General features: G+C 41.5%; 1 protein-coding gene and 1 pseudogene across 3 annotated transcripts in view; one reads left to right on the plus strand and one right to left on the minus strand.

Annotated features, from left to right (window-relative positions):
- Jam2 (junctional adhesion molecule 2) overlaps positions 1–18,817 on the minus strand; it is a 75,111-nt gene extending 56,294 nt beyond the window's left edge. For all 3 annotated transcript variants that reach the window (XM_004842221.3, XM_004842220.3, XM_087213592.1), the window contains exon 1: positions 18,005–18,817. In XM_004842221.3, the coding sequence (XP_004842278.1) occupies positions 18,005–18,071 (67 nt within the window). In that variant the 5' untranslated portion in view covers positions 18,072–18,817. The remainder of the gene's footprint in view (positions 1–18,004) is intronic.
- LOC106009216 (eukaryotic peptide chain release factor subunit 1-like) lies at positions 4,860–17,946 on the plus strand (annotated as a pseudogene).
- Positions 18,818–21,916: the final 3,099 nt, after the last annotated feature.

The raw sequence follows: 21,916 nt of genomic DNA on the forward strand, positions 1-21,916 counted from the left end.
GAATGTCTCTTATCCAAAATGCTTGGGGCCAAAAGAGTTTCAGCTTTCAGATGCTGGAATATTTCCATAGACATATTATAGTATCCTGGAGATAACTGGACCTAAGTTCAAACATGAAATTTATGTTTGATATACACCTTAGCCTAAGGTAATTTTATGTGACATTTTTAGTGTACCTGTGTTTTGACTGTGACCTGTCACACAAGGTGTCAGGCATACAATTTCCCACTTGTGGCATAATGTTGGTATTCAAAGTTTGAATTTTCAGATTAGGGATGCTCAACTTAATTTTTTTTTCTAAGTTCTTTTATTGCTACATTTTAGGTATGCAATTCATTTACATTTATCATTGGGTATTTGTACCTGTACATGATGTATTTTGTTTATTTTTTTCCCCATTACCTGTGCACCCTTTACCCCCTCCACCCTTCCCTATTTACACAGACATCATTTCCATTTTTTTTCTTTTCTCATAGTTTTTCCTTTCCCTCCTTTCCTTTCCCCTTCCCCTCCCTTCACCCCTTCATCTTTGGACCTTTTTTCCTATTTCAAATTATCCAATATTCATTTTAATCATTTTAACCCTTGTTTACACTATCAGTTTCTCACACTAGTGAAACTATTTGGTATTTACACATGTGTGTCCTGTTTATTTCACTTAAGAGTATGGCCTCTATATGCATCCATTTAGCTATAAATGACTCTAGTTTTTCATTCTTTATGGCTGAGTAGTACTCCATTTTATAAAAAAACCACATCTTCTTTATCCGGTTTCCAGATGATGGGCACTTGGGTTGCTTCCAAGTTTTAGCTATTACAAACTGTGGCGCTATGAACATGGGTGCACATATATCACTGTGGTATGATTCTTTTAATTCTCTGCTCAACGTAATTTTGATGTCCCAAATTATTACTGCAGGAAATTCTGAAAGTGAAAACAAAATTGAATAAAACAAATAAAAACTAGATGCTCATGATGAGGTAGTGGAAGTGGCAGGAAGGTATGGAGGGAGAAAGGATGAGAGAGAGAGAGAGAGAGAGAGAGAGAGAGAGAGAGAGAGAGAGAGAGAGAGAAACACAGAGAATGAATATGAGAATCATAGAAGCAGGACTCTTCAGGAAAGAACCAAAATTTCTCTCTGTTGAGTTCACAAGAATTCATGCTCAGGACTTTTTAAGCCAATACAGTGGACAACTAAAAGTGTGGCTCTTGAAATATTTTTACAGGGCTAGGTCCAGTACAGTCCTCTGCTCACTAGCCTAAAGATCCAGGGTAGGGTTTTGTGTTACTGCCAGCAGACATTCATTTAAAAACAGTTTCTCTCTCTCTCTCTCTCTCTCTCTCTCTCTCTCTCTCTCTCTCACACACACACACACACACACACACACACACACGCACACACTTAGGAACACAGAATGCCATTCTTCAATCCATCAAATCAAATCAAATAACCCTCCTCACAGTGTTAAATCAGGGAAATCCTGAAAACACTTGAAACACTTCTCAAGGAAGATAAACCCAGGAGTGAAAAAGGGAATGAGCCTGACAGAAGATGAATAATGAGCAGAAGAACTACTGTTTCATGTTTTATGTTAGGAGCTGACAGAAAGATGGAAACACTTGCAGTACACATTATTTTTAAAAATTCCTTAAGGGGCTGGGGGAGCAGCTCAGCAGTAGGGTGAGTACTCAGCAGGCTTGATGCCCTGGGTATAATACAGGCAGGGGAGGGAGGGAGGGAGAGAGGAGGTGGGGCAGGGAGCGAAGAGGAGTCCTTAAAAATCCAAGAACAATTTTCTCCAGTCTCTGTTTAGATTTAGCTACATTTCAAATACAAAACAAGTCTCATGTGTAACTATGTGTCGGTATTTCAATGAAATATATCAGAAAAATACTTAGAAAAAAGCAATTGCCAACTCTCTAATTACTCCAATTGTCCACTTTCCATAGTCCACAAAATAGGTTCTCTTTGAATGCAAATCTGACTGATATTCTGTGTTGAAAGTGTCCAGTATATCTCCACCTTTCTAAGTGTGTTACACATGTCAACACACTTAATTCTCCCTAAACTGCTATGAGGTCAGCATCATTATTGGTATTATAACCATTGCAGATGAGTCAGCTGTCACACAGAAGTTAAATAACTGGTACAAGGTGACACAGCCAGGGAGTAAGCAGAGTTCGTCATCAGAGTGCAAGTTGTTTACCACTACATTGTGAAGTCTGAAGTGCACTGAAAAAAAAGAAACCTTTATATCATTGTGAATTATAATCTAAAGGTAAAAGTTATGGTTGCTTCATGGGATCTAGAATATTCTTGACTACATTACTATTTGCACTGCTGCTTTGCCCATCTTCTCTTTGGTTAATGTGGGACCCAGAAAAATGACCTTCCCTCCAAGATGTCCACATCCTATTACCTAGCACCTAGTAATACGTTTACATAGTAAACAGGTGATAAGGGGCGAGGTGTAGCACAGTGAGAGAGTATGTTCCCAGCACTCATTTAAAAGCCCACGTTATTATTAAATGAATAAATAGTGTCATGGCTTATATCTATATATTCTCATTAGCCTCATGTTCATAGGTGGGGCTTTTAGAAGGAGATTGTATTTTGGGGGATTCTAGAGATAGAGTCTGGTCAAAAGTGAAGAGATAGGGCCTGGTCAGAAGTGGCAGGTCACTAGGACATGGCCTGGAAAGGTTCATCTCCCTCCCTAACCCCACCTTTCTCAGTCTCTGCTTCCTGTCTGCCATGAGATGAAGAGATATTCCTCTGCCATGTTCTTGTGCCATGCCAGCCAACTTGGAGCCAGCCAACTATGGACTGAAACGTTAGCCAAAATAAACATCTCCTTTAACTTATGAGTGCCAGGTATTGTGTCTCAGTGACGAAAAAGTAATAAGACAGAATTTGGGGTTACTGCTGTGAAACTACCTGATTCTGTGGTTCAGAAACCTTTGGAAGTGGTTCACCAGAGGAGTTTGGAAAGCTTTTGAGAGGGGCAACTGGAGAAGCAGCCCTAGAATGTTATGAGCCAAGACTAATGAAAATTTTTGGTCTGAGCTCAGAAGACCACAATGTCAATAGAAATGCAGATAGATATAATGCAGAATAGGAAGAAAAGTTCCAAAGGGGTAGGGATAGTGGGAAGGGCAGGGGAAAGGAAAGAAGGGAAAGGAAAAATGATGAGAAATGGAAAAAATGGAAATAAAGTCTTTGTAAATAGGGAAGGGTGGAGGGGGTGAAGGGAGGGCTAGGAATGGGGAAAAAGTAAGAACAAAGATGCATCATGTAAAGGTACAAGTTCCCAATGAGAAAAGTAATTGTGTTGTATACCTAAAATGTACCAATAAAAGAATTTTTTTTAAAAAAGAAATGCAGATAGATAGTAAAGGCTAGGCTCAAAAGAATTCAATTGGAAAGAAGGACTTCACTGGCAGTTGAACTTTAGCCCATGTGCCTTATATTCTGGCAAAACTTTTGCCTACATTTTGCTCTTGTCCGGAGACTTTGTAGAATATTGAAATTAAGGCAGCATGGGTATGTTGGGCACTTTTAGTGAGCTCTACATTGAAAATCAAGAGCAAATGGCAGGGCTGAATGATTTTAAAAGTTTTGAGTTTGGCCAGAAAGGAAGCTCAAGTAAAGTTGGGGAGTGCAAAATTGGAACAGAGAAGACCTTGGTTGCTAAAAAGAGCCCAAGTACTTCACAATAGAACAGCAGAAAAGATGGTGTGAGGACATCAAAGGAGCCAGCAATACCTCACCCTTCACAGACTCAAGGTGGTCAAAGTGAAGATTTTGCTTGAGAAGAAAGCTCCCGGGCACCCTGCTCTAGAACAGCTGCCTAGGGAATTTATTTCCCCAGATTCAGCTCACAGTGCTCATCAAGTACTCAGAGGCCCCTAAAGTCATGATTCAAGGGGGCCAGGCTACTGCTCAAGCTGGTGGCAGACTGTGGTGTCCATATGGTGCTGGTTTTATAGACATGAAGAGTGCAAGAGTTAAGGGGTTATGTAGGCCTCCACTTAGATTTCAGAAGAAGGCCTGGGAGGCCAGGTGGTATCCCTCTGAGAGTGCAGTTTCATGAAGCTGTGAGAGTGAAACTAAAATTGAAGTAGAGGCCCCAGGAAGTTGGAAAAGCCAGGAATGTGGAATATCTGTGGAAAGCCACAAGGAGTGAGCAAAGCCAGACCAAGAGAGAAGGCACGAGGGCTACAACCACTAGGAATGCTGTAGGGGCAGAGCTACTCAAGCTGTTTGCAGTTCACATCTTCCCATAGCTTGCCCTAGGTGCTGGATATGGGACTACAGGATTTAATGTTTGCCCTGCTCAGTTTTGGTCTTGCCTTGGTCCCATTGGTTTTCACCCTGCCTATTTCTCCCTTTATGAATGGGAAAATTTATTCTGTGCCTTTGTAAGTAGGGCATGACATAACTTCTTTTTGACATTTCCAGGAGCTCACTTCTACGAGTTTGCTTTATGTCTCAAAAGAGACTTTGGATTTGGACTTTTTAGCAATGCTGGAACTTTTAAAATTTTGACAACTCTTTGAGATGAAATAAATGCACTTTGCATAAAGAGATGTGCATGAGTGGCCTGGGGACCAGGAGAGGAATACTATGGTTTATATCTAGATATCCACCAGGGGTGCAATATCATGTGGGCATAGCTGGAGCTTTTGGAAGGTGATCAGATTATGGGAATTTATAGCTAACGTGTTGCTGGGACGTAGGGCCTGGTCAGAAGTGGCAGGTTATCAGCACCCACCCCTCCATTCTGCCTGCCATCTTTCATTCCAACCCTGGCTGTGGAAGTGATATCACAGGTTCCACGTGAACAGATTACAACACATGCAGCTGCCTGGAGAGAAGGATCTGGTGACCTATGTCAAAGCTGCTGACCAGGATTGGTCCCTTAGAGAGGAGGAGATGAGAAAATGGTAGACTGACAGGAATGTGGAGATCTGGAGATCAAGAAGCTCATTAAGAGCCTGGAGCAGCTTGAGGCAATGGCACCAACATGATATCATCATCATTACTCCCTAAGACCAGATTTCATGAGTGGTAAAAATGTTAGCAGATGAGACTGGAACTGGAACTGACATTAAGTCACAAGTTAAACCATCTTTCAGTCCTGGAAGCCATCACATCTGTATAATCAAGAATCAGATCTGTAAGTGTGTGCAGATCTCAGCAAGAAACCCATGTAGGCCAGAGCAGAGAGATTGTGGGCAGGTCCTAAACAGGGCCCTCACGTGACCCCAGCCACTTGGGCCCACAGGACCCAGCCTAAGACCCACCTGGAAAAGAGCTGCACTGGCACACAGCATCAGCCAGAGGCCCGCCCAGATACCATTAGTAAGTATGTGCAGACCCCAGGCAGAGGCCCACTCAGAAACCAGCAACTGAGGTGCACAGCCCCCAGCCAAAAGCCCTCCCAGATAACAGCTACTAGAGGGGCAGGGCCCAGCCAGAGGTACACTCAGATACCATCCCCAGTATGCACAGACCCCAGCCAGAACCCTGCCTGGATAACAGGGAAGCACAGGGATCCAGAAGGTCACAACTCTGAACCCAGGAATTGGCACAGGGACAGCAGCAGAGAAAAGGGCTCTTGGCAGCTTGCTGAGAATTGAAGACCACTGGGTGAACAAAAAGTCACCTCAACAAAGGCACAGCAGGCTGCATCTGTTGAAATGAGAACACATGCAAACAAGTCTCAAAAACAGACTTCCAGATCACCTAAGGCAACCCCAAAGGGAAACCAGAGGGAACAATCTGATACTCAACCACCTGGACTCCCTGAACTGGCAATGAAAGGGGACTTGGAAAAAATAAAATCAGAAATAATTTCTCAGATAACAGCAGAGATTGTGCCTATAGTACAAGACATGATTAATAAATCTAGAGTGGACACAGATTAGAAAAAAAAAGAGAGAAGCTGAGGAACGTGATGGAATCTCAACATAGGAAACAAATGGAATCCATAAAACAGATGCAAACAGATTTCCAGGAGATTAAAAACTCCATTGAAAGGTTACGCAGCAGAATGAGCTAATGTGAGGACAGAATTTCACATATAGAAGATAGGATGACAATTACTGAACAGGAAAAGAAAAATTTTTTAAAAATAGTAAGGGACCATGGGAAATCAATCCACCAGCTGCTAGACAATGCAAAGAATAATAACATCAGATTGATTGGAGTCAGTGAAGAAATAGGAGAAAGTACAGATGATATAAAAGAACTGTTCACAGAAGTAATGGCAGAAAACTTCCCAAATAGGGGGAAAGAACTTGACATAGAGATAAGGGAGGCATATAGAACTCCAACTAGCTGTGATAAAAAAAAATCTACACCAAGACATATAGTAGTCAAGAATCCAGAAACCCACCAGAAGAACAAAATTCTATAAGCAGTTAGAGAGAAAAGAAACAAATCACATATAAGGGAAAGCCCATCAGAATCACAGCAGACTTCTCAACAGATACCCTCAAGGCAAGAGAGCATGGAGTGACATAAAGGAAAATAGCCTGCAAACAAGATTGATGTACCCTGCAAAACTATCTTTCAAAATTAATGGAGAAATAAGATACTTTCATGACAAAGAGCATATTGGGAACTTCATGAATAACAAACCAGCACTCCAAAAATTTTTAAACAATATCCTCAGAAAAGACATTGAGGACTACAACTGCAGGAAGCCCAGCAGAATGAATCCATCAGGCACAACAAGAAATTAAACACAAAGCGGCTGAGTCCAACAAAAAGAAAAAGTTATGACAAGGATAAGTCAATACACATCAGTTATAACCATCACTGTTATTGGTCTCAATTCACCAATTAAAAGAAATAGACTGGCAGAATGGGTCAAGAAGCAAGATCCAACAATATGCTACATACAAGAAACACACTTACTTCAAAAAGAAACTCAGACTGAAAGTTAAAGGGTGGAAAACAATACTCCATGCAAGAGGAACAAAAGAAAAAAAGCAGGAGTAGCTATCCTCTTTGCAGATCAAGTGGATTTCAAACCAACACTGATTAAGAGGGACAAAGGAGGACACTACATCCTTATAAAGGGAATAAACCAAGAGGAAGAGACGACAATCAATATATATGCACCAAACACTAGTGCATCCAACTATATAAAACAAATTCTAATGGACATGAAAAATCAATTAAGCACTAATACAATAGTAGTGGGGGACCTCAATACCCCGTTGTCACAAATAGATAGATCAACTAAAGAAAAAATAAACAATGAAATACTAGACCTCAATCAAACTCTTGAACAAATGAACTTAACAGATGTTTGCAGAGTGTTCCACTCCACAAAATCAGAATATACATTCTTTTCAGCTGCACATGGGTCATTTTCTAAAATAGACCACATATGGGCCAGGGATTTAGCTCAGTAGTTCTGGCGCCTGCCTTGCAAGCACAAGGTCCTGAGTTCGATCCCCAGTACCAAAAAAATAAAAATAAATAAAAAAATAAAATAGACCACATACTTGCTAATAGAACATGTTTAAGTAAGTGCAAAGGAATTGAAGTTATCCCCTGTATATTATCAGACCATAGTGCAATGGAATTGGAGATCAATAGCAACAGAAACTGCAAGAATTTCATAAACACATGGAAATCGAAAAACACACTTCTGAATTATAGTGGGTCACAAAAGAAATTAAAGAAGTAATCAGACAATTCCTAAAATTAAATGACAATGACAATACAACATATTGAAATCTATGGGACACAATGAAGCAATCTTACTAGGGAAATTCATAGCAGTGAACTCACATTAGGAAAACAGAGAGAGCTCAATTACACAACCTGATCCTGAACCTCAAGCTTCTAGAAAAAGAAGAGCAGGACAACTCCAAAGCTCATACAAGGGTGGAAATTATAAAGATCAGGGCAGAAATCAATGCAATGGAGACCAAGAGAACAATACAAAAAAATCAATGAAGCCAAGAGTTGGTTCTTCTAAAGAATCAACAAAATTGACAAACCCTTAGCCAACCTAGTCAAAAAAAGGAAAGAAAAAGCCCAAATCCTTGCAATTAGGAATGAAAAGGGTAAAATTACAACAGACCCAGCAGAAATCCAGAGGATCATCAATACTTACTTTGAGAACCTATATGCCAATAAGATGGAAAATACAGAAGAAATGGACAGATTCCTAGATATGTGTGAATTACCAAAGTTGAATGAAGATGACCTAAAAATTCTAAATGACCCAATATCAATCAATGAAATTGAAAATGTAATTAAAAACTTACCAACTAAGAAAAGCCCGGGCCCTGATGGCTTCACTGCTGAATTCTACAAGACATTTAGAGAGGAATTACTGCCACTATTGTTTAAACTGTTCAATGAAACCGAAAGGGAAGCAATACTCCCAAATTCATTCCCGGAAGCAAGCATCACCTTGATTCCCAAAGCAGAGAAAGACCCAACTGAAAAAGAGAAGTATAGGCCAATCTCACTAATGAACAAGATACAAAAATCCTTAATAAGATATTGGCAAATACAATGCAGAAGATCATCAAGAAGATTATACACTCTGACCAAGTGGGATTCATCCCATGGATGCAAGGATGGTTCAACATATGCAAATCAATAAATGTAATACACTATATTAATAGAGCCAAGGACAAAACCACATTTGACAAAATCCATGTATTCATGATAAAAACTCTACAAAAAATTGGAATAGATGGTCTCTGCCTCAATCTAATAAAAGCTATCTATGAAAAACCAAGAGCCAATTTCATGCTAAACAGTCAAAAACTGAAATCCTTCACAGTAAAATCAGAAACAAGAAAAGGATATCCACTATCACCACTCCTGCTCAGTACAGTTTTGCAAACATTAGCCACAGCCATTAGATAAGAGAAAGAAATAAAAGGAATAAAGATAGGAAATGAAGAAGTCAAATTGTCATTATTTTAAGATGACATGATACTTCACATAGAAGACCCCAACAACTCCACCAAAAGTCTTCTAGACTTAATAACCAAATTCAGTAGAGTAGCTGGAGACAAGGTCAACACACAAAAATCAATAGCTTTTCTGAAAATGAAAACCAGAGTCACTGAGAGACAAATGGGGCAATCAATTCCTTTCACAATAGCATCCAAAAAGTTGAAATAACTAGCAATCAAGCTAACAAATTAAATCAAAGACATCCACTCTGAAAACTGCAGTACTCTGAAAAAAGAGATTGAAGAGGATATCAGGAAATGGAAAGAGATCCCTTGCTCCTGGGTAGGAAGAAGCAACACAGTGAAAATGGCCATAATTCCAAACACTGCTATATAGATTCAATGCAGTCGCAATTGAAATCCCAGCAGCATACTTCATGGACCCGGAGAACACAATCCAAAACTTCATTTGGAACAAGAAGAGATCTAGAATAGCAAAAGCAATGCTAGGCAATAAAGACAAGATAGGGCATTTCACAATCCCCAACTTGAAACTATACTACAAAGCTACTGTGACAAAAACAGCATGGTACTGGCAAAGAAGCAGACCTGAGGACCAGTGGAACAGATTAGAAGATGCAGAAACAACTCTATACACACTCAGTCACCTCATCTTTGTCAAAGGAGCCAAACACCCTCCCTGGGGGAAACAGCCTCTTTAATAAATGGTGCTGGAAAAACTGGGTTTCAATTTGCCAAAGATTAAAACTAGACCTATATCTCTCACCATGCACTAAACTAAAATCAAAATGGATTAAAGATCTAAATATTAAAACAGAAACGCTGAAGTGGCTGGAACAGAGGCTAGTAGAACTCTTCAAGACATCTGTGTAAGAAAAGATTTTATTAACAATCTTCAGTTGTCCATGAACTAGCATAAACAATCAACAAGCAGGATCTCTTCTTACTAAAAACTTCTGCACAGCAAGAGAAATGATCAACAGTGTGAAGAGACAACCCATAATGTGGGAAAAAATTTTCACCAGCCGTCCCTCAGACAAAGGTCTACTATCTAGAATATATAAAGAACTTTAAAAAATCAGACCTCCCAAATTTAAAGACCCAATCCAAAAATGGGCATCTGAAGTGAGCAGACATTTCTCAGACAAAGAAGTAGAAATAGCAAATAAACATATGAAAAAATGTTCAACATCACTGGTCATTTGAGTGATTCAGATGAAAGTAACACTGAAATTCCATCTCACCCCAGAAAGAATGGCTGCTATCATGACATCAACCAATTATAAGTTGGCAGGGCTGTGGGGAAAGAGGAACCCTGCTCCACTGCTAGTGGGAATGTCCACTGGTGCAACCACTGTGGAAATCAGCATGGAGATACCTCAAAGAACTACGACTGGAAGTCCCATTTGACCTACCTATTCCCCTGCTGGGTATCTTCCCCCCAAAATTAAAAGAATCATACCACAGTGAAATATGTGCACCCAAGTTCATAGCAGCACAATTTGTAATAGCTAAAACTTGGAAGCAGCCCAATTGCCCATCACCTGGAGACTGCATAAAGAAAATGTGTTTTTTTATATAAAATGGAGTACTACTCAGACATAAAAAATGAGAAATTAGAGATATTTATAGCTAAATGGATAGAGGCAATACTCTTAAGTGAAATAAATAGGACACGTGTAAATACCAAATAGTTTCTCTAGTGTGAGAAACTGAAAGTGTAAATAAGGGACTAAAAGGTATAATAGATAATGTGTAATAGGAAGAAAAGGTCCAAGGGGAAGGGGAAGTGGGTGGGGTAGGAAAAAGAAAGAAGGGAATGGAATTAATATGAGAAAAAGAAAAAATGGAAATGAAGTCTTTGTAGATAGGAAGGCATGGAGGATTTGAAGGGAGGACAGCGGAATGGGGAAAAAATAAGAACCAAGATGGATTATGTAAAGGTGCAAATTTCCAGTGATGAATGTCATTATGGTGTATACCTAAAATGTACCAATAAAATTAATTTTTTTTAAAAATTCAAGCTTTATAGCAAGGTACGTCCAAATGGTCTGGTGGTTTACTGTGGACCAAGAAGGAAAGGAAAAGAAAGCTGACACTGACTTTGAGCCCCTCAAACCAATTAATGCAGTATTTTACTTGTATGCCAACAAATTCCATACAGAAGCTCTTACAGCTGCACTACTTTCAGACTACAGCAAGTGTGGCTTCGTTGTAACAGATGACAGTGGTGCACTTTTTGGCACACTCCAAGGGAAGACAAGAGAAGTCATGCATAAATTCACTGTGGATCTCCCAAAGAAACACGGTCAGTCAGTCTTGTATTTTGCCCATTTAAGACGGGAAAACTTATCTATGTTTAGAAAGTAGCAGAGAGTGTCACTCGGCTATTTCTGGGGACAAAGTGAATGTCGCTGGTCTTGTTTTAGCTAGGTCAGCTCATTTTAAAACTGAACTAAGTCAATCTGGTACATTTTACCAGAGGTTGCAATTGACAGTTTTAAAGTTAGTTGATAAACCCTGTGGTTGTGAAGTGGATTCAATCAAGCTATTGAATCATCTACTGAAGTCTTCTCCAATGTGAAATTCATTCAAGAGAAAAAATCAATAGGACAATATGTTGATGAAACTTGCCAAAATATAGGCAAGTACTATTTCAGAGTAAAAGATACATTGACAGCTTTGGAAATGGGAGCTGTAGCAGTTTTAATAGTCTATGAAAATCTGGCTATCATGAAATAGGTTCTTCATTGCCAAGGCATAGAAGAGGAGAAAATTTTCTAATTCCAGAACAAGAAAAGAATAAATCTCATTTCACAGACAAAGAGGTACCTTGCCATGCCAAATAGATTTCCAGGGAATGGAAAATGAAGGAGGAGATGATAAATTTTTTGACCTTGATGACAACAAAGTAGTCAACACAGTTCTGGCTAAACATGCCTCACCCTCCAACATCCCAACTTGTGGATCACACCTGTGGTAGAAGCCAAGCAGAACCCTGTCTTATAACTGGAACATTTCCAGAACTTAATCCACGAGCACTGGATACTAAAAAGAAAACCAAAGCAAAACCAGACCTAGCCCTACACTTAGTTTGTCATGGTGTCAGCACAGTACCCTACAACTAAGTTCCTAAATGACACTTTTGATTAATTTTATAAGAGTCCCTGCGTTTACTTTTACTTGATGGTGAAGGTAGTTTTTCTTATATTTTATGAAAAAAATATTTTAAAAACTTTCATACATAGAAGCAAAAATACTTTAACTGTTGTAAACCTTTAAAAGTTAATACAAGTTAATAGAAATGAGATTATTTAAAAAAGAAAAAAACAGGTAGGTCACTGCAGGTATAGCCTAGAAAGGTTTATCTCCCTCCTCAGCTACTCCATGCTCAATCTCTGCTTCCTGTCTGCCGTAAGGTGAGCAGCTATTGCCATCCTGCCTTGCAGCCACTGAAACAAGAAGCAAAATAAAATTTTCCTCTTTTAATTTGCAGGTGGCACATACTGTGTCTCAGCAGCAAGAAAGTAACTAAAAGAATAGGAATTAAGATTGTCGATGGAATTAAAGTTGCCATTGGGCTGATCTTGAAATGGGTAGCAGATTCTGGATTACCTAGCTGGGTAATTACATGGGTCCTCATCCATGGAAGTGAAAGAGGCAGATAAGCACGAACCAGAGAGATGGCAGCATGGTATCACTGGCTTTGGAGCTAAAGGAATAAGCCATGGTAGTTGCTTTTAGAAGCTGGACAAAGCCTGGAAACAGATTCTTCCCTAGCACCCTCTAGAAAGAATGCTACCTGCCATTACCTTGAATTTATCCCAGTGAGACCTGTTTCAGATGTCTGACCTCAAGAACTTTAAGATAATATATCTAGGTTGTGTGGGTTGTGGTCATTTGTTTCCACAGGAACAGAACCTTAATCCTGTTGGGTATTTTTCTGAGTTCTAGCCTTGTTAATAATAACACCTTCTAAGAAACCAATGTCTAGCTTTAACTTTTCTTTTTCTGTGTTTGCCAAAAGAAGCTGTACTTGATTCAAGTTTTAATTTCCCTTTTCCATTCTCATCCTCTCTTCCTCTAAACAAAAGTATGGCAATAGGGTATCCTGAAGTAAGGGCTCAGCAGTGCCGCCACTATGGGATGTCACTGTGGGATGAAAAAGATGTTACTTCAAATAATGAATGACTTGCACAGGAGTCTGGTCTTTGACTTCAGCAGACAGCAGCTGTTGCTACAGTCCAACACACTTTCTCCACTAAAAAGGGCCACAGGAGGAAACCAATGCAATGGAAACCATGGGTAGCAAGCATTTCCCAACTCTGTTGGGCTCAGATTGAAGAATAAAGGAGCGTTCTCAGTCAAAAAGAACTCATTGTTCTCTTTAGGCTGAAAGTTTTGTGTTTTTCCTTTTTTTTTTTTTTTTTAAACATCATTTCTGTCATAGTCTTGCAATAATTATCAGGTCTACCACAAGCCCCTTTGGCCTCTCTGTTCCTTCGATGACTGGGACTACGACAGGATGGAACGATTCTCTTCAGTAACTTCATTATTATCCTTTGTTCTTAATGTTTACGGAGGCAGATTTTTCCTGGAATTGGGCCCTTGGAGTGCTGTTTTCAGTCAGCTCTGCCTTGGAGGTAGAACCTTGCGATTTTATGAATGATCCAGATGTTTCTCTCTTACCAAAATCCTTATTGGTTTATGAGAGATTACAGGCCCAGGTCAAGTAGCTGACTTGTGTTCCGTTTCAGATCTGAAGACCAGTTGCTGCTACCAGCCACATCGCAGCAAGTACTGCTCTCACTCATACTAAATTTCTTGGCTCTGAGGGATCCCCAAAAGAAGGAAGTCCCCACTAACCAACAGTGAATACTCATTTCTGTTTTTTTTATTTTGAAATAGCTTAAATGCCAACTCTGAAAATCTTAAACTTAACGTATGAACATGCAGTTGGTGCTTCATAATTTATATTGTCATTAATTCCATGTGTACATGTTGCCTACCTCCATAACACCTATTATGGTCCAAAACAGAGAGGTGATTTCATCATGAGAGGGTTGTTGAGAGGTGATTAGATCATGAGAGGAATGCCTCATAAATAGATTAGTGCCCTTATACAAAAGAGGCCCCAGAAAACTGCTTAACCCTTCCCAACTCATGAGGCTACTGTGAGAAGAAGCCATTTATAAACTAGAAAGTGGGCCATCACCAGACACTTAAACTTCCCATGCCTTGACTGTGGACTTCCCAGGCTCCAGAACTATGAGGAACACACTTCTGTTGTTTGTAACTTACCTAGTTTACATTTGTTACAGCAACCTGAGGAAAACACACTATCTAATCATCACGTGTGTGTTTGCATCTATTGTTAACCGGATACTTTGGTCACCACACTGGTGAGCAAATATAGAGAAACTCCTGGCTTGAGACAGAGTTGGGTGATCAGTCACAATGATAAGAATTAAAATAAGAATAAACAATGAACTAGGACCTTGGAGCAAGAAGAACTTTCTCAGGTAACAGAGAACGCAGCTCCCTCCCTACTAAAGGGAGTTGCAGCCACTATCTACTAACCTCCTTAATTTAAGAAACTAAAATGCAAAATAATCAGGTTTTTTCCTCTAAAATACCTGTTTCCTTTAAACTCTACATGTTGAAGAACTGGGTTAGAGAGTCTGAGTTCCAATAGGTCATTTTAAATCCACAGAGACACCCATGATAGGGGACCATTAAATAACTGAGCAATTCCTGAGCTCTGCTTATCTATAATTAGTTCTGGGAGGAGTCTGGATAGAGTGGCATTCAGGCACCCACTTAGGACCCCTCCTGGAAACAGGAGCTATTATTCTTCTTAATTCCAATACAACTCTCCTAATATGCGAGAGAGGGGGAGGGGGCGGGAAGGGACTGGATGAGACAAGATGAGATGAGATGAGACCAGATTCCTTCCAAACTGGCGTGGTGGTGCATGCCTATAATCCCAGTACTCTGGCAGGGTGAGGGAGGAGGAAAACAAATTTGAGCCCAGCTTGCACAAATTAGCAAGATTCAGCCTAAAAAAATTTTTTTAAATGACTAAGGATATAGTTCAGTGTGAAGGCTTTGGATTCAATCACTAGTAATACACATACATCATTATATAATGAAGTGAGAAAAATTATACAGTAACTCAGCCAGTGTGGTTTGGATAAAGGCCCATGTGTCAGGTTTGGTCCCTAGCCTATGCTATTGTTGGGAATAACAGAACCTTTATGAAGTGGGATGTGTTCTGGTCACTGGGAGAGTTCTCTAAGAGGAGACAGTGGGATTCTTCCCCTCTCTGTCTCTGTTTTGTATCTTGGCCATAAGGTGAGGAGCTTTGCTCCACCATGTGCTCCCCCCTATTATGTGCTGCATTCCCATAGGCCCAAAAGCAAAGGGGCCAACTAACCATGGACTGCAACCTCTGAAATCATGAGCTTATAAACCTTTCCTCTTTTAAGTTGATTGTCTCAGGTATTTTGTTACAATAAATGAAAGCTGACCAATACACAAACTAAACACAAAAGTAAATGTCCATATATCAACAGAGACACTGATCTTCTACTTTAACAGAAAAATCCTTCACGCTACTAAGAATGATATTAAAAATTGACAAATACTAGAAAGAATGGTATAAGCATGAAATTATACATGATAAGATTGGGAAAAAGAAGCAATAAAGTTATATTTCAGAGTATGACGAAAATGAGTGCGTAATTATAGGAAAAATCTAAGTCTCTGATAAATAAATAGTATTATATTATCAACCAAAGTATAAAATAAATATGAGCCTATGCTGATATAAAAATAAGTGGCTAAATAGCTATGTAAATAAATAAATGGCAGATATATCTTCCATGTATAATAATTCTGAATAATTTGTTAACCTATTTCACTCCAAGGAAGGAAAGTGTGAGTTGCAAAGTGACTTCCTTGTAAAAAAAAAAAAAAACAGTCTGGAAATGAGAAAAGAGTAAATAACCTATGGAGAAAACAGGCATACACTTTACTCAGGTGATCAAGGTGAACATGAACAGTGATGTCACATCTACAGTACATTCCCTGGATATGACAGGATGAAAAGGTCACTTTACCTCTGTGACCTTCCTCTGACCTTCCTCCAAAAGGCCCACAAGTACATTCTAGGCATGAGGAAAATATCAGAGAAGTACTATTTGAGGAGTAATTTACAAAATACTTGACCAGTACCCCTCAGACCTGTCCAGGTAATAGACAACAAGGGGAGTCTGAAAAAACGGCCATCGTCAAGAGGAACCACAAGGAGACATGACCACTAACTGCAATGTGGTATCTTGAGTGGGATTCTGGAATAGAAAAGGACATTAAGAGTGAGGAAAATCCAAACAAAGGGCACCGTACTAACATAAGATATTAATAATAGGGGAAACTGCATGTGGAGTACATGGGAATTCCATACTAACACTGAGTTTTCTTTATACTGTTCTCAAATTTTTAAAAGTTCATTGAAAAGAAAACATTCTTGCAATGCCAGACTTTTTGACATCCCAGGAACAATACAGAAAAGGACTCCACAATCCTCCCAAGTTAATCCCCTATAGGAACTAGGGTTAGCAGAGGCCATGCAATGTATTTACCCGAAACTTGAAGAAGAGATCATTCTGCCCATTTGACTAAGCAATTGTTGCCTCTTGCTCGTTTCTTACTACAGTTTCAAGCTTACTGCATTGCTTCTATTTTGGCGACTGAACAGGATTAGCAGCCAAACAATTTTCTCTGCTTTTACTTAGTGACAATTCTACAGTAAAGTCAGAATCTCTGCTAAAATTTAATATGTCAGCGAATGCATAACTTTCCCAGGAATCTGTTACAATCCCTCTGGCCTGCCCGTTATCACCTTTCAGCGTTAGCACTTAACTTTCTGTGTGTTCACTATGATACCCATCGGTATTTCAAAACTGCATACAGGTTTTATTGTGAAACTCTGCCTTCTTAGTTTGACAGGTTCCTTCTCTGAAACAATTGGAGCCTCTCTAAGGGGCTCTGTCACATCACCTTGGCCTGAGCAACGACTGCGTGGCGGGAAATGAGACCAGCGTGAGAGAAAGTGCCTCAGAGTTTGAGACACTAAGTAACGTATTTCCAGAACTTGAAGAGCAGCGAAAGTTCACTTTACTACCAAAAAAAAAAAAAAAGAAAAAGAAAAAAGAAAAAAGAAAAAAAAAGGAAAGAAAGAAAGAAAAAAAAGGAAAAAAAAAGGAGAACAAAAGAGAAACAAGAAAAAGGGGGGAAAGCAAAAGAAAAAGATCACAATGCTTAAAGATCTATTGTAATTTGTTCCATTTTCCCAAAATGTTAATTGCAACAAAACAAAACAAAAGGAAACGTTCCTAGGATTTTAAATCTCCTGAGTTCGAAATCCGTGAAAATCCGCTTAAAATCACCCCGGGAAATTGGCTCCGCGACAGCCTCCGCTGCGCTGCTCCCTGTCCGCGCCTGCACCTCCCGGGACCCGGCCGCTGGCCGAGGGGCTGAGTCCAGCGGGGAACGCGAGGGCCGGCCGAGGAGCGGATAAAAGGCATTTCGGCTCGGCCGCCGCGAACTCCGCCACCCGGCCTCAAGCGCTCGCATTTCAGCAGCACAGCTGGCACTCGAGAAGCCGACCCCACCCTGCCAGGGCCCCGCGGTCCCCTCCCACCGAGAGGGGCCGTCGCCTGCGCCCCGTGACGCCCCCGCCTCCCCTCAGCATCTTCAGGGTGGCCCTGTGCATTCTGATCACGGGCCTGGGTCTGAAAACTTAGCCAACTTTGCCAGAAGACAAGAACCTGCTAGTGGGCGCCCTCGGTGTTCCCGGACCAGCACTGACGGAGTGGGGACCCCGAGCCCTCCGGGCCCCGCGCCTGCCACACCCGGGAGCCCGCGCCGCTCGTGGGGCGCAAACTCCGCGGCCCGCGCGAGCAGCGCCCGGGCTGGAGGTCTGAGCGAGGGGTCCCGGCAGGAGGGGCGGCCCGGGGGCAGGGTAGAGGTAGCCAGACTTACAGCCCAGGGCGACCACCAGGTAGCGCAGGAGCAGCAGGAGGAGGCGGTGGCGGCTCCTCCTCGCCATCTTCCGGGCCGAGGTCTTGGGGTCCCGGGGAAGGGAGCGCGGGGTCGCTGAATTCGGGCGGCGCGGGACCACGAGGAGGGCGGGTCTTGGTGCGGGTCAGTTTCTCTTCCAGGGACGCCTTCCCGGGGCTTGCCCGGAGGCAGGTCTGCCAGCCGAGGGATGGGGCTGTGGGCTGCCCCCCCTTTAAAGGGTGGGTGGGTTCGAGGGGAGGACGTGGAAGAGGACGAGGTGTCCGCCGGGTCCTAAGGAGGGGGCGGCGGAGGCCAGCGCGGAAGGGACAGCCCTGCGGGTCGCCCCCGCCCGCGCGCCGCGCTGATCGGCTTTGTCCGTCCCGCGCGGGCTGCCAGCTGTCCCCGGGCTCGGGGCCGGGCGGCCCGGGGGGGAGGGGGGTGGCCTCGCTCCAACTCCTTTCTGTCCTTAGGCACAAAACTTTTTCTCCCTCCTCTCCGATTTTCACCTTGGCGCTGGAGCTTTGGTAATTTTCTGCCCAAATGTGCAGAGCCCCGAGGAAGCGCTCCGAGGCAGTGCAGTTCGTGAGCTTCGCCTCGGATGCGAGAGGGGAAATTTGAAAACAAACAAAACGCAAAGCGAAGGGATCCTGTTTCGTGCTGGAAGTCAGGTCTTGACTTTAGCTACACCCTTGGCCTCGTCTCAATATAAGCTTTTTGCTTCTTAGAGGGCCAAGGTGTGTTTTGTGTTCTTCGCCTTCGCTTTTTCATGGGTCAAGAGTTGGAATCGCATCTAACGGTGTGAGATGTTCATCGTGTTTCTTTCCAGTTATGTAACTGCTGCCTGTGGAGTTTTCCACACGTTACAACTCCACAGCTGCCCTTTGTTGGGTTTATTTTTGGTCCACGGTGCTTTTAAAAAGGAAACGCATTATGAATGCTCTGTTGCTTGCTTTAAAATTGACCTGCACTTAAGTTGCACGCACTTAACAAAGGCTAAACAGGCGATTTGAACATTTGGTTCTGGGGACCAAAAATGTCTGGTAGGAGCAAGAGGATTGAAAGGTCTGGAGAGAGGCCATCCTCGGGAAAGAAATTGTTATGCATCAGCTTTTTAAAAGGGTAGAATAATGTGTGCAGTCCGGGGTAGAAGGTAGCTGAGTTAAGAGCGTACGTATAAAGAATCCAGCCAGCTCTCTGGACAAAGCCGACCAGAGTTTAGAGAGGCAGAGCTGTGAGGAATGCGGCATCCCTGCTGTTGCCTTGGCGACAGTGAGGAAAGCTTAGTCCCTAAGGGGAGGAGAGAGGGAGGCAGAGGACCCAGGGGCCCAGAAAGGAAAGTCAAAATAGCAAAATCTTAGGGCTCACACTCCAGGCAAGCAAGAAGAGGGGAAACAGACTGAGGGGCAGAGTTATGCCAGAATTACTGAGCAGTAACAAGAAAGGTTTAATACTCAAAAGGAAAGTGGTTGGTGTCCTGGTTCCTCGGCCCTACTATAACTTTGTCTTTGTTTTTCCTCCTCCCTAAAGATACACAACAAAGGGCATACTTAAAAACTTTATTTTGTGCCATCCTACATAAGTAATTGGCTCATTCATTTATCTGCCACCCAGATGGCTGCAGTGCCGAATACCGGAGGGCAATAACGAATAAGACTGAGGCTTTGCTGCCAAAAAAGTCACAGTCTTGAACGGAGACAGTGTTACAGGGAGACAGTAATATCAACTGTTTTTATTGCGTGCTTTTTCTGTGGTGGTGCCTGAAAAATATAATATTTAATCTTCCAACAACCCAGAAGGTAGGAAATGCTCCCATTCCCATGTTTCAGAAAAGAAAACTGTGCAAGACATGCTAAGTGGCTTGTCCAAGGTGGCTAAGAGAACGGCCCTCTGGTAGAGTGGGTTAAGGCTTTTTAATCAGCCCCTGAAAACTGGGTAACATTTTAAAAGGAAGGACATGAGGGATGGGCACTCTACAGAGCAAAGAATAAGATCAAAACCCAAGAGATCTTAAAATTATGGCTTCTTTAGGACAAGCATGTGCAGCAGTAGAATACATGTGGAAGGGAGGTAAAGGTGATTGTGGTAGAAGAGGAAAGGGAGGATGGGGTATGAAGGCCTTTTAGGGTCGTACTACAGACTCTAAAACTTATTATGCAGATGGTGAACTATTTATTTATTTATTTATTTATTTGGTACTGGGGATGGAACTTGGGACCTTCCGCTTTCCAGGCAGGCAGAGGAACCACTGAGCTAAATCCCCAGCCCAATACTGAACTTTTTTTAAAGCAACAGGATAGGATACTAAAAGATCCATCTCTTAGAACATATTGTCTACTGTGGTGGCATCTAGATCTGAGTGACTACATATGTTTGAATTTACTTATATTTAAAATTCAGTTATTTGGCCCTCTAGCCACATTTATAGCTCTCAATAGGCACAGGGGGTAAGTGCTACCATATTGGATAAAGGTAGGTATAGAGCATTTCCATTACCACTGAGAGTGGTACCAGCTGCTGTAGTATGACGATTGATATGGAAATGTAAAGGATAGATTGGAGATAAGAGGCAAATCTAAAACTATTATGAGATTCTAAGCAAGGGATGAAAGTCCAAAGTAAATGGCCACAGTGCATTAGGTGAAAAGCCAGGTATATTCAGAAACCTGGTTAGCAGGATTATGTCATCAGTTAGATGTAGGGGTGAGAGAGAAGCTGTAGGTAATTGAGGTTTCTAGCCTGGATGGTGTTTATAACTGGTATCATTAACCAAATAAGAACTATAGGGAGCATACATAGTTTGGGATAAGCTGATTAAGGGACATATAGCTAAGGCAGTGACAAGTGTCTGTTAGAATGATGGGGGTAGACCTCAGGAAACTCTCTGGATTGACAAAAGACATAAATGCAAATATTATCAGTATCCCATAGAATAACACACTCTCTGCTTCTCAGAATCCTGTGAAGATCCATAAATAGGATCATCTCCTTGGGGTGTTTCTGTAAGGCAGGAGAAGCCATGAGAGCACATTAGATCAGTCAGAAAAAAGTAGATATTTATCTACAGGTGAAGCTAAAAAAATAACTTCAATAAGAGGAAGAAGATGCAGAAAAAGAACACAAGAAAGAGCAATTTTAAAAAGTATGAGAGGACAGGGAGCGAACTAGCAGCCACAGATGGACATGTTTACCAAGTTAACGTTGAAAAAGGATTGGGAATTGTCTCCTATATTTAGTAATTATGATGGCATTGTACGGTTGGGCAAAGAGAAAGCAAGCTTCCAAAAAACTTGTAGCAAAACATGTAGACATATGTTCCATACTCAGTAAACCAACTAATGCACAGGTTAAAGAAAAAATTAAAGATTACTCATGACAGGGCCAGGGATTTAGCTCAGTGGCACTGTGCTTGCCTCACAGGAGCAAGGTCCTGAGTTCAATTTCCGGTACCGAAAAAAAAAGTACTCACGACACTTGTTAAAGATGGTAAGGCAAACTTTCTTCAAGGGGACAGGCCATAGTAATTGATATAGGGACCACTACAGTGGGTTTTATGGCGGAGGAGAGAAACTGGACTTTAACTCCAATAGAGTCAAACAGATTTATAACTAAGGTAGGGGTAGGGGTCAGAAGATGGAAGATTGCTAAGGGGAAACATCAAGAATAAGAGTCTTTTTACTTGAACTGACTTGGCAGGATTATTACTGAAGAAGGCCAGGGTCATCAGATATCAAGAGTGGGGATTGCCACTAAATTGACTTAACAGGATTCTTGCTGAAACTGGATTTTACCAGAACAGAGAGGGAATCCCAAAGCTAGGGCTAGTTCAAGGAGAGGACTCAGAGAAGTATAACTAAAATTTGGTCCAATGAGACAGTCTTTGTCAGAAAAAAAACC

The sequence above is a fragment of the Heterocephalus glaber genome, unplaced genomic scaffold (genome assembly GCF_053883595.1).
Source record: "Heterocephalus glaber isolate CG9 unplaced genomic scaffold, H.glaber_assembly_v1.0 deba00000122, whole genome shotgun sequence".
NCBI lineage: Eukaryota > Metazoa > Chordata > Mammalia > Rodentia > Bathyergidae > Heterocephalus > Heterocephalus glaber.